Here is a 10,499-nt window from a genome sequence, read left to right on the forward strand (position 1 = left end):
TTCACTTTACTTTAAATCATTTTAGTCCGAACGTCTATTCTTTCAATCACCAAAACCTTCCTGGTGTATGGTCTCCAGTTTATTTTGAATACTGGTGGAAACAATTAAAGTAGAGTTTGTAAGCTATTATTATGCGCCTGATACAGACGTATGCGTCTACATAGAGTATTTGAGTGTGTGCTATTTACTGCAAATGAGAATGAGGGTACATGTCGTACAAAAAAACCACAAGTCGGAGGTGCTGCACATGAAGATCTTGATCGTTATCGAGCTGAGCTAATGTTTGCTGAGATGCATCACCTTCATCTTATAACTTCACACAACTTTCCATGGTTTCTACAGAAGACCGACGCTGTATATAAAAAAAAGAAACCTCATAAACACTGAGAACTTTGTATTACAGATCTAAGATCACCACATCAACAGGTTCAACAGATCAATGACAGATACATGTTTGACAAAGATAATCAGTTAACCACTGTCTACATACATTTTGATAAAAATATTTTCACACGCCTTACAATAATCGTCAATAATAATAATAATAATAATAATAATAATAATAATAATAATAATAATAATAATAATAAGTCAAACATTAATAATCTAAAAATAAAATAATTTTGTATAAATTCAAATTTAATTTATCTAAATGTATTAGTATAGCATAACAATAATAATTATAAGTTTTTATATTTTGATGCAAATATTTAATATTTATAATTTTTATGAAATATAACAAAAGTTTATATTAAAATACATATAATAGTTTTAAATTATTAACTACAACATGGCAAATAATTACATTTGATTAAATAATACGTAATATATATATATATATATATATATATATATATATATATATATATGTGTGTGTGTGTAGACACACAATGCCTTGCAAAAGTAGCCTTGCAAAAGTATTCATACCCATTTCCTTTTAAATAACTTTCAACATTCATCTGCTGTATAAACATCGTGCTGACAAAGCAAAAACAGAATTGTCACAACTTTGCACATTTGTTAAATATAAAAAAACTAAAGGAAGTAATAAGCATTCATACCCTTAACTTAACACCCTTAACAGAGTTGTCTATAAGCCACTTAGGGTCATTGTCCTGCTGGAAGGTGAACCTTGTGCACAATTTGAGTTTCTGAATGCTTTAGACTGGGTTTCTTCAACTCTGACGAGTCCCTCAGTCCCTGCCATTGAAAACCAACCCCTCAGCATGACAGCATGACACCACCACATCTTCACTTTTGGGGTGAAAAGCATTTAAAATGTGGTGCAGACTCAAATTGTCTCAGACAACTGTAACAGCTCATTATCAAAGCTTGAAGATCAACTTCAGAACAGAAACCATGAGGGCGACTTCTATGTGTCTGGTGTTTGGACTGGTCCTGCTGATGACCTGCGCTTCTGAGGCTCAACGTAAGTTCTCTTGAAACACAGTTTTGCTTCTGACTGAAGTCATCTAAGTATATAAGACAAAGTTTCAGTTAAATTTAAACTAAAATGCATACAGCCAGGTAACACATAGTGGAAACTTTTGCATGTTCAATGTACTTTATATTCTCGTGTGAGCAACAGAACTGATTAACCGTCCAGATAAGATCCTTTATGGTTGTAGAAAGGACCTTTATTTTGAAGCATAAGCAATTGAGCAGCTCATAGGCTAATAAAATATAAGGTTTGCGTATATATATATTTGTATCGCTCCAAAAGCAGAGGCCCAAGCAGTTCCTGAGGTTTGTTCGGCAACCACTCCGCAAAAATTCACCGGTCAAAGATTATTGTGAGTGCTTGGAGGACAGGTTCACATTGCTCCGTCGCTGGCGTTGTGTAAGTATTTAAGTCATATATCATTTAGAAAATTATCTAAAATATAATAAGAAATAATAAATTTGCCCAGCATAAATTTTCACCCACAGGATTAAAACAACAAAATGAACAGAACTTTTTGTGGGAAACCGGATGAGACTTGGGTTCAGAATGCACTAAAAAGTCAGAATTGAAAACATACACACAAAAAATACTGCTATTGCTATGTTCAATTATTCTTTAATGAAATGTTTTGTATCTTATAAATACTGCAAGATGCTGAATGTCCAAACTCTTTTCAACTTGACTCAATCTACGCAAATACATATTAAATGCATTGAGATTACCTGGGTGGTATTTCAGAAAGCTTGGTTAATTTACCATTTGATAAATCATAACCTATGGGTTGATTTACCCCAAACAGGCATACCATGAGTATGTCGGTTCCAAAACACCTGAGAAGAGTTAGTTTAATCAAACTCCAACTGGTTACCCAGAGTTAATGAGCGTGCACGGTGCATATATAAAGACGTTTTCAATGGATCACCAGTTTCACGAGTCACTATGGAAACACAAAGCGTAAAAAAGAGAGCGGCGTATTTCACAGAGGCAGAGTTGGAGGTTTTAATACACGCTTATGAGGAGTTTAAGCCAATAATATTAAAAAGAAGCAATACAGCTGCATTAGCTAAAGCAAGAGAGTTGGCTTGCCAAAAAATAACAGACAGAGTAAATGTGTGAGTGTATTAAATTACAAATTTAGTATTGGCTCCCGTTTTATTATAATGCAAAATAATGAAGTATGACAAAACAGCTCTTTGTACGCACAAGGCGTCTCCGTGGCATTTAGGTCAGAGTTCATACACACACATAGTAGAGAAGGTATAATGTTCCCTCAATTCTGTATTCAGGATATAGTACATTCGAGACTGAAGACCGTCTAACTAGCAGGGGTCCACCACCACGACCACCACCACCACCACCACGACCACCAACTCAACGTAAGTTCTCTTGAAACACATTTTTGCTTCTGACTAAACTCATCTAAGTATATAAGACAAAGTTTCAGTTAAATTTGAAACTAAAATGCATACAGCCAGGTAACACATAGTGGAAACTTTTGCATGTTCAATGTACTTTATACTCTTGTGTGAGCAACAGAACTGATTAAGTCAGATAAGATCCTTCATTATGTTGTAGAAAGGACCTTTACTTTTTGAAGCATAAGTAATTGAGCAGCTCATAGGCTAATAAAATATAAGGTTATGTGTGTGTATATATATATATATATATATATGTGTATATATATATCTATATATATATATATATATATATATATATATATATATATATATATATATATTTATATATATATATATATGCATCATGTATGTATGTGTGTGTGTATATGTGTATATATATATATATATATATTTGTATCGCTCCAAAAGCAGAGGCCCAAGCAGTTCCTGAGGTTTGTTGCTTCAATTTTATCGACTTCAAAATTCCTCCCCAAAGAATTGTGAGTGCTTGGAGGACAAGTTCATTTTGCCTGTGCTGGCGTTGTGTATATATTTAAGTCATATATCATTTATAAAAATTATCTAAAATATAATAAGAAATAATAAATTTACTTATATAAATTTTCACCCACAGGATTAAAACACCAAAAGCAGAATATTGTGGAAACCGGATGAGACTTGGGTTCAGAATGCACTAAAAAGTCAGAATTGAAAACATACACACAAAAAATACTGCTATTGCTATGTTCAATTATTCTTTGATGAAATGTTTTGTATCTTATAAATACTGCAAGATACTGAATGTCCAAACCATACCATGAGTATGTCGATTCCAAAACACCTGAGAAGAGTTAGTTTAATCAACCTCCAACTGGTTACCCAGAGTTAATGAGTTTGTGCACGGTGTCTATATAAAGAGCGTTTTCAATGGATCGCCAATTTCACGAGTCACCATGGAAACACAAAGCGTAAAAAGAGCGCGTATTTCACAGAGCAGAGTTGGAGGTTTTAATGCACATTGCCCCATGAGGAGTTTAAGCCAATAATGTAAAAAGAAGCAATACAGCTGCATCAGCTAAAGAAGAAGTTGGCTTGCCAAAAATAACAGACAGAGTAAATGCGTGTGTGTACTAAATTACAAATTTAGTATTGGCTTCCATTTTATTACAATGCAAAATAATGAAGTATGAAAAAACAGCTCTTTGTATGCACAGGCGTCTCCGTGGCATTTAGATCAGAGATCATACACACACACATAGTACTGCTAGAAGGTATAATGTTCCCTCAATTCTGTATTCAGGATATAGTATATTCAAGACTGAAGACCGTCTAACAACTTGGCACCACCACTACCCACCACCAATATGTATTAAACTGCACCACCACCACCACCACCACCACCACCACCACCAGACCACCACCACCATTTACCATTTGACCACCACCACCACCACCACCACCACCACCACGACCATCACCACCACCACCACCAAACACCTGAGAAGACCATCACCACCATTACACCACCACCACCACCACCACCATGGACCACCACCACCACCACGTTTTCAATGGACCACGTCCACCACCACCATCACCACCACATGGAAACACCACCACCATTAACACCACCACCACCACCACCACCCCTCACCCCATCTGAGGAGCTTGCTCTGTCCCTTAATAAAAGGCGCCCAGTGGTTGCTGACATTCCAGGGGGTAGTTCTAATAATCTTTGTTACTTAAAGGCTTTTTGAACAAAATAATTTTTTTATGTAGGCTTATTTTATTTAACTGCATATGATGTATAGGCTACTGTGATCTTAGACTGACATTTACTTTTCTTTTCATATTATTTTCTTTGATAATATTGAAATTTTATGGGTTGTGTGATCTTATAGATACTGATGGACGGATTCCTTCTGGACCCTCCAGAAACTTTACAGTCTGTCACAGCTGTAAGTGATTTGTTGTCAGGTACCTTTAGTTGCTTTTATTTTATTTATTTTTTTGCCAGATAATGTATACTTGAATATTTCTCCTGTAGGATGAAGATGACGACGAAGAGACCACATCTGCTGTGACAGAAGTGGACAATGCTGGTAGATCCACTGAGGTATGATGCAAACCGTTATAATGTATTGCCCCTTTTTGCATTAGAGTAACAAACTGTCATTGTCCTTTCACAGTACACACCTAGGGATTTGCCCACAGATGAGGGTCCTTCAACCTCAGCACACAATCTAAGCAGGATAACAATTTGTCTCCAGGTGTCCATATTTTAATTATATTGTCTGACCAAACAATCTCGTGTGTGTGTGTGTGTGTGTGTGTGTGTGCGTGTATATGTATATGTATATAAATGTGTGTGTGCATGTATGTATGTATAAAGCAATATAAAAAAACATTTTATTGAATTTTACTTTTATTGTTTTTCAGGAAATAAAGAAATAAACTGCCTGGCAGACCAGTGCAAAAAAAATAATAAAAGTAATTTTGACAGATTCTGTCTCTGAAAAGTCGTCTGTCTCTGTTGGCCTGTAAAATCTGTAGGTGTTCCTCTGGGCCATCTTCCTCAATACAAGGAGGGTGGCTCTTTCCTCTTATAGTGGCAATATTGTGAAGCACAACACAAGCCACTATAATGTCGCATGTAACCCGGAGCCCACGCAGACACTGAAACTGAGATATGAGGATCCCTATAGTCATCTCCACCTTGGCCCATGTTCGGCTGTGAGCCAGGTTAAACTGTATCTGTGGTCCAGGCTCAGGTTGTGTGTCATTCCAGGTTCTCTGTTCAGTAACCATTGTACTGTCTTCATTAATGATTGAAGTGGCAGACATAGTAAAAGGAAAAAAAAATTGTATAAAGTAAAACATCCTGCTGAAATGTCTGGCATAATGATGACTCACAGAACATTCTGGCATCATGCACAGTGCCATTTTGCCTCGATATTGGTAATGATTTGGGTTGCCTCACATATTAGCTAGTTAGTGGAAAAAATAATGAATTTAATGATTTTAAGAAGGGAAAAAAGTTAAGTTGTTACCTGCACATTGATACTGTGAATAGATTTCCTATGACATAGTCTCTCTCATTTATTGATGGAGCTTTAATAGGAATGTGAGTGCCATCAATGCACCCAATTACATTTGGAAACCCTGAAACAGAAAGTTATGGAAGTATGAAGTGTGTGTGTGCGCATAATGAATACATGTATAGATATAAATAATATGATTAAATATGCATCATAGATTTTACTACAAAGGACAAACCTGCCACTCTGTGGAGTTCGTCTTTAATAACAAGCAGAGTTTATGGCCAGGAACTGGCTGCTAAGAACTGTTTAAGTGCCAGACATACTGAACAAACAGCTCTACACACAGTTGCCTTTCCCACATGCTCTGAATCTCCCACACGGTACAAAAAATGGCCAGACGCAAAAAACCTAAGTGCTATGCACAGAATGTTTTCAGTGCTAAGCGCAGAACCGTGGTTTGTCACATTTGCAATAGGCGGTTTTAAAAGACGTGTTCAATAAACTAAGGAATCTTTTGAAAAATGATAACGCTCTTTTAAATATTCATTAGGGTATGCAAACACATCAATACGTGGTCTTATAACCCTCTACCGATAAAAAAACCTTGTATAATTTGTCCACAGGATCCTCCTCAAAAGGGCACGCCATGCTCACCAACCCTCTGAAACGACCTTACACTGAAACATACCCTGCTCCTGAGCAGGTTATCTTCAGAGTCAGTTTCTATGGTTACATACATACCCAGAAAGTTACCTCCGTTTTTGGAAACGAAAGCTGAGGTTATCTAACTTACCCTTAAACATACCCATGTCACATAACCTGCTTTCTGGAATACCCCCCTGTTTGTTTCAAAATCCTTACATTAAGTTAAAGGTACATGCTTCTTTGACCATTCAGTTAAGCACTTTTTCCCTCTTTCATAGATGTGTGATTTGACAGCTCTTTTGATCTCAGTGTTTGGTTTAAGATCTGTGTTCCTTTCCAAATCATACCCATTTAATTTAAGTTTGCTGCAGGTTTTCACTCGAAGTGTGATAACATCTACAAGCGATATGAAATCTCCTGAGCTAAATTTCAATTGTCGAAGATAAGGGTATGAATACTTATGCAATGGAATAATTTTAGTTTGCAAAGATGTTAAAAACAAGTTATATATATATATATATATATATATATATATATATATATATATATATATATATATGTCCTCACATTCACATTACGAAATCTATTTAAGGCATTTCCATTGTGTATTACATCACATTTCCATTCTACTTTACTATTTGCATATAATCCATGTCAGTGGTGATGTACTTTTTTTCCTCTGTAGGTACTGATGGTGGAAAGTGAATTTGCCACGTGGAATCGATTAATTACATTATAGTCTTTGATTTCTTTGATTTGGACAAGGGTAATGCAGATGTCACAAGCATTAAAAAAGTCTGAAAATCTTTTTCAAATTTCTTGTAATGAGCATCAGCAAAAATACTGCACTGTCTGAACATGTGCTCTAAACCCCTGACACCTGTATTTTATCTTGTCACGATCTCGTGCAAGAGACAGAAACCCAGTGCAGCAAATATGATTCTCCGTGTGGGCTTTGAAGAAGAGGAGGGGGACTGCTGAACACTACCTTATCAAACCACAGATCTGAGCTGCTATCTAGCATCACGTCCGAAAGCATTTAAAATGTGGTGCAGACTCAAATTGTCTCAGACAACTGTAACAGCTCATTATCAAAGCTTGAAGATCAACTTCAGAAGAGAAACCATGAGGGCGACTTCTATGTGTCTGGTGTTTGGACTGGTCCTGCTGATGACCTGCGCTTCTGAGGCTCAACGTAAGTTCTCTTGAAACACAGTTTTGCTTCTGACTAAACTCATCTAAGTATATAAGACAAAGTTTCAGTTAAATTTAAACTAAAATGCATACAGCCAGGTAACACATAGTGGAAACTTTTGCATGTTCAATGTACTTTATATTCTATTAAGTCCAGATAAGATCCTTCATGGTTGTAGAAAGGACCTTTATTTTGAAGCATAAGTAATTGAGCAGCTCATAGGCTAATAAAATAAAGGTATTTTGTGTGTATATCTATATCTATCTATATCTATCTATCTATATATATATATATATATATATATATATATATATATATATATATATATATATATATATATATATATATATATATATATTTGTATCGCTCCAAAAGCAGTGGCCCCAGCAGTTCCTGAGAATTGTTGCTTCAATTTTATCGACTTCAAAATTCCTCCCCAAAAAATTGTGAGTGCTTGGAGGACAGGTTCACATTGCCCCGTCGCTGGCGTTGTGTAAGTATTTAAGTCATATATCATTTAGAAAAATTATCTAAAATATAATAAGAAATAATAAATTCACTTATATAAATTTTCACCCACAGGATTAAAACACCAAAAGCAGAATTTTGTGGGAAACCGGATGAGACTTGGGTTCAGAATGCACTAAAAAAAAAAGATAATTGAAAACATACAAACAAAAAATACTGCTGTTCCTATGTTCAATTATTCTTAAATGAAATGTTTTGTATCTTATAAATACTGCAAGATACTGAATGTGCAAACTCTTTTCATCTTGGCTCAATCTACGCAAATACATATTAAAATGCATCGAGATTACCTGGTGTCCGACTCATTTCAATGTTCGAAACATTAATTATTAACATAAATAGCATGACTGTCATCAGCATAGCATAAAACGTACAGAAACATCAGTTAAATACATTTGCCAAAATGAACTAATAATAAACATTACATAACAGCATTTATTATTCTTAGCTATTGTTTCAGCATTTCAGCATTCACTAATGCATTTTCAAAATCACAAGTAGTATTTGTTAGCATTAGTTAATGCACTGCAAACTAACGTGAATAAACAACGAACAGCTGTATTTTCATTAACTAACATTAATAAACAGTGTAATAAATGTATTTTTAATTTTCGTTCGTGTTAGTTAATATATGAATAAATACAAATACACTACTGCTTATAATAAAACATGTTTTGCATAATGACAAACCTGAAAATATGTAATATGTGATCATGAGTATTGTCCTTTGTAGTATTTTTTGATATAACTCATGTACTGTAGGTTGAATTATGAGTCACAACATTTAAAAGTCTAAGTCCTTTCCATTTAAAGAGAAACAAACTGCTCTCAGCTCAGCTTAAGAATATGGTTAGAGACATACAGTGGTATGTAAAAGTTATTAGTTGTTTTTTTTTTTTTTTTTTTTTACAGAATTTGTGAAAAAAAAGTGACTATGATTTTGAGATCGACTCAAACACAACTATTAAACAAGTTCAAACATTCACTGATGCTCCAGAAGGAAACAGGGGGTGAAAACTTTTGAACTGGATGAATATGTTCAAAGTGTTTTTTTATTATTATTTAATATTATTATTCATATAAATGTAAATTTTTTTAATAGTTTTGAGTCACAGATCATCAACCAAGGGTTTTTTAATGGTTATTTGAAGTATTGCTATTTAGTGAACTATAAGTAAAATATCTTACTAAAGACAGTACTAAATAATAAAAACAACATTCATTTTGTATATTTTGTTAAGATTTTCCACAGATTCTGCAAGGGGTGCCAAATCTTTTGCATACCACTGTATCTGTATCGCGAAAAGATACATTTAACCAAAGGGTGTTTGTTTGTGGTTGAAGATCCAGGAAACTCAGTAGTGGTGGGCGTTTAAAACATATCAGATCAGAGTTTATATAACATCACGCTGGGAAAATATTACAAGTGTGAAACAGACTTTAATTCGGTCAGATTTCTTTAAAAGCTCATCAAAGCCAGATAATGGCGGGAGCATCTTGTGTTCTGGTGTTCGGACCGGTCCTGCACACGGCCTGGACTTCTGACAATCAAAGTAAGTTTAAATGAGTTTATATTCACAAAAAGGCTGTACATAATTTACAGTAACACAAAAATAATGTGTCAATGTAATAATCATATGTAAAAAAAAAAAAAAAAAAATTGTGTTTAACCAACAGCTCAAGCTTTTCTGAAAAGCGTTATTTCAGTCTCATAGACTCCACTCATTAATATTTAAATCGTATTTCATCAAAAAATGTAAACAAATATTAAACGTGAACTTCTCCCCTCAAGGTTTCAACATCTATAGGCAAATTTTGTGTGCAACTAGACATGAGAAATGTGAGCTTTAACAATGAAAACAGCATCCAAAATAGCATTTAATGTTCAGAACCATTTCCTTTCTGACTAGCTTCATCTTTGTTTTGTCTCGTGGCTGACAGAGATATTTTGACAGGACCAGCGAAGCTTGCATCACCTCATCTTCAAAATGGCAACCCACGTCAGAAAACAACAGATCCTACCCTCAAAAACAACCGGCACCCTCCAAAGTTAGATTCAATACTTTTGATTTTATTTAGGTTCTGTTCTCCATATAGCTACTAGATCAGAAAACTGTTCATTACAATTGTAAGGTGCTACAAAGAACCGTAAAAACCTTCAAATACTGTACCGTTGTTTTGAGTGTGTTTGTCAAGTATGGTTTTAAGCCAATTATTTTATACAAATAAATAAAAACATGACAACATGA

At 34.7% G+C, this 10,499-nt stretch overlaps 1 protein-coding gene and 2 long non-coding RNA genes across 5 annotated transcripts; all 3 read left to right on the forward strand.

Moving 5' to 3' along the window:
- The first annotated feature begins 4,764 nt into the window (after window positions 1–4,764).
- LOC122330388 lies at window positions 4,765–5,609 on the forward strand. Its single transcript, XR_006248007.1, has 4 exons — window positions 4,765–4,799; window positions 4,889–4,957; window positions 5,031–5,111; window positions 5,281–5,609. It is a non-coding gene; the product is annotated as an uncharacterized LOC122330388 (long non-coding RNA).
- A 1,067-nt stretch (window positions 5,610–6,676) lies between these two features.
- Window positions 6,677–8,539, forward strand: ccl33.3 (chemokine (C-C motif) ligand 33, duplicate 3). 3 transcript variants are annotated; one of them, XR_006248006.1, is made up of 3 exons: window positions 6,677–6,975; window positions 7,213–7,722; window positions 8,098–8,213. XR_006248006.1 is itself a non-coding variant. In XM_043227337.1 (3 exons), the coding sequence occupies exons 1-3, from the start codon at window positions 7,572–7,574 to the stop codon at window positions 8,384–8,386; spliced, it is 348 nt and encodes a 115-aa protein (XP_043083272.1). In that variant the 5' UTR covers window positions 7,138–7,571; the 3' UTR covers window positions 8,387–8,539. The 3 variants fall into 3 exon arrangements, 1 of the variants encoding a protein (XP_043083272.1); XM_043227337.1 differs by lacking the exon at window positions 6,677–6,975 and adding an exon at window positions 8,305–8,539 and having other exon boundaries at window positions 7,138–7,722; window positions 8,101–8,215; XR_006248005.1 differs by lacking the exon at window positions 6,677–6,975 and having other exon boundaries at window positions 7,103–7,722.
- An 879-nt stretch (window positions 8,540–9,418) lies between these two features.
- Window positions 9,419–10,499, forward strand: LOC122330905. Its single transcript, XR_006248095.1, has 2 exons — window positions 9,419–9,803; window positions 10,192–10,499. It is a non-coding gene; the product is annotated as an uncharacterized LOC122330905 (long non-coding RNA).

Source organism: Puntigrus tetrazona, chromosome 25 (assembly GCF_018831695.1).
Source record: "Puntigrus tetrazona isolate hp1 chromosome 25, ASM1883169v1, whole genome shotgun sequence".
Taxonomy (NCBI): domain Eukaryota; kingdom Metazoa; phylum Chordata; class Actinopteri; order Cypriniformes; family Cyprinidae; genus Puntigrus; species Puntigrus tetrazona.

What these genes read in the sequence shown, in the direction of transcription:
- ccl33.3 (XM_043227337.1), top strand. Translation starts at nt 7,572, where the DNA reads ATGTGGTGCAGACTCAAATTGTCTCAGACAACTGTAACAGCTCATTAT. An exon ending in CTGCGCTTCTGAGGCTCAAC is followed by an intron (nt 7,723 to 8,100) that starts GTAAGTTCTCTT and finishes CTCCAAAAGCAG; the next exon opens with TGGCCCCAGCAGTTCCTGAG. An exon ending in TGCCCCGTCGCTGGCGTTGT is followed by an intron (nt 8,216 to 8,304) that starts GTAAGTATTTAA and finishes TTTCACCCACAG; the next exon opens with GATTAAAACACCAAAAGCAG.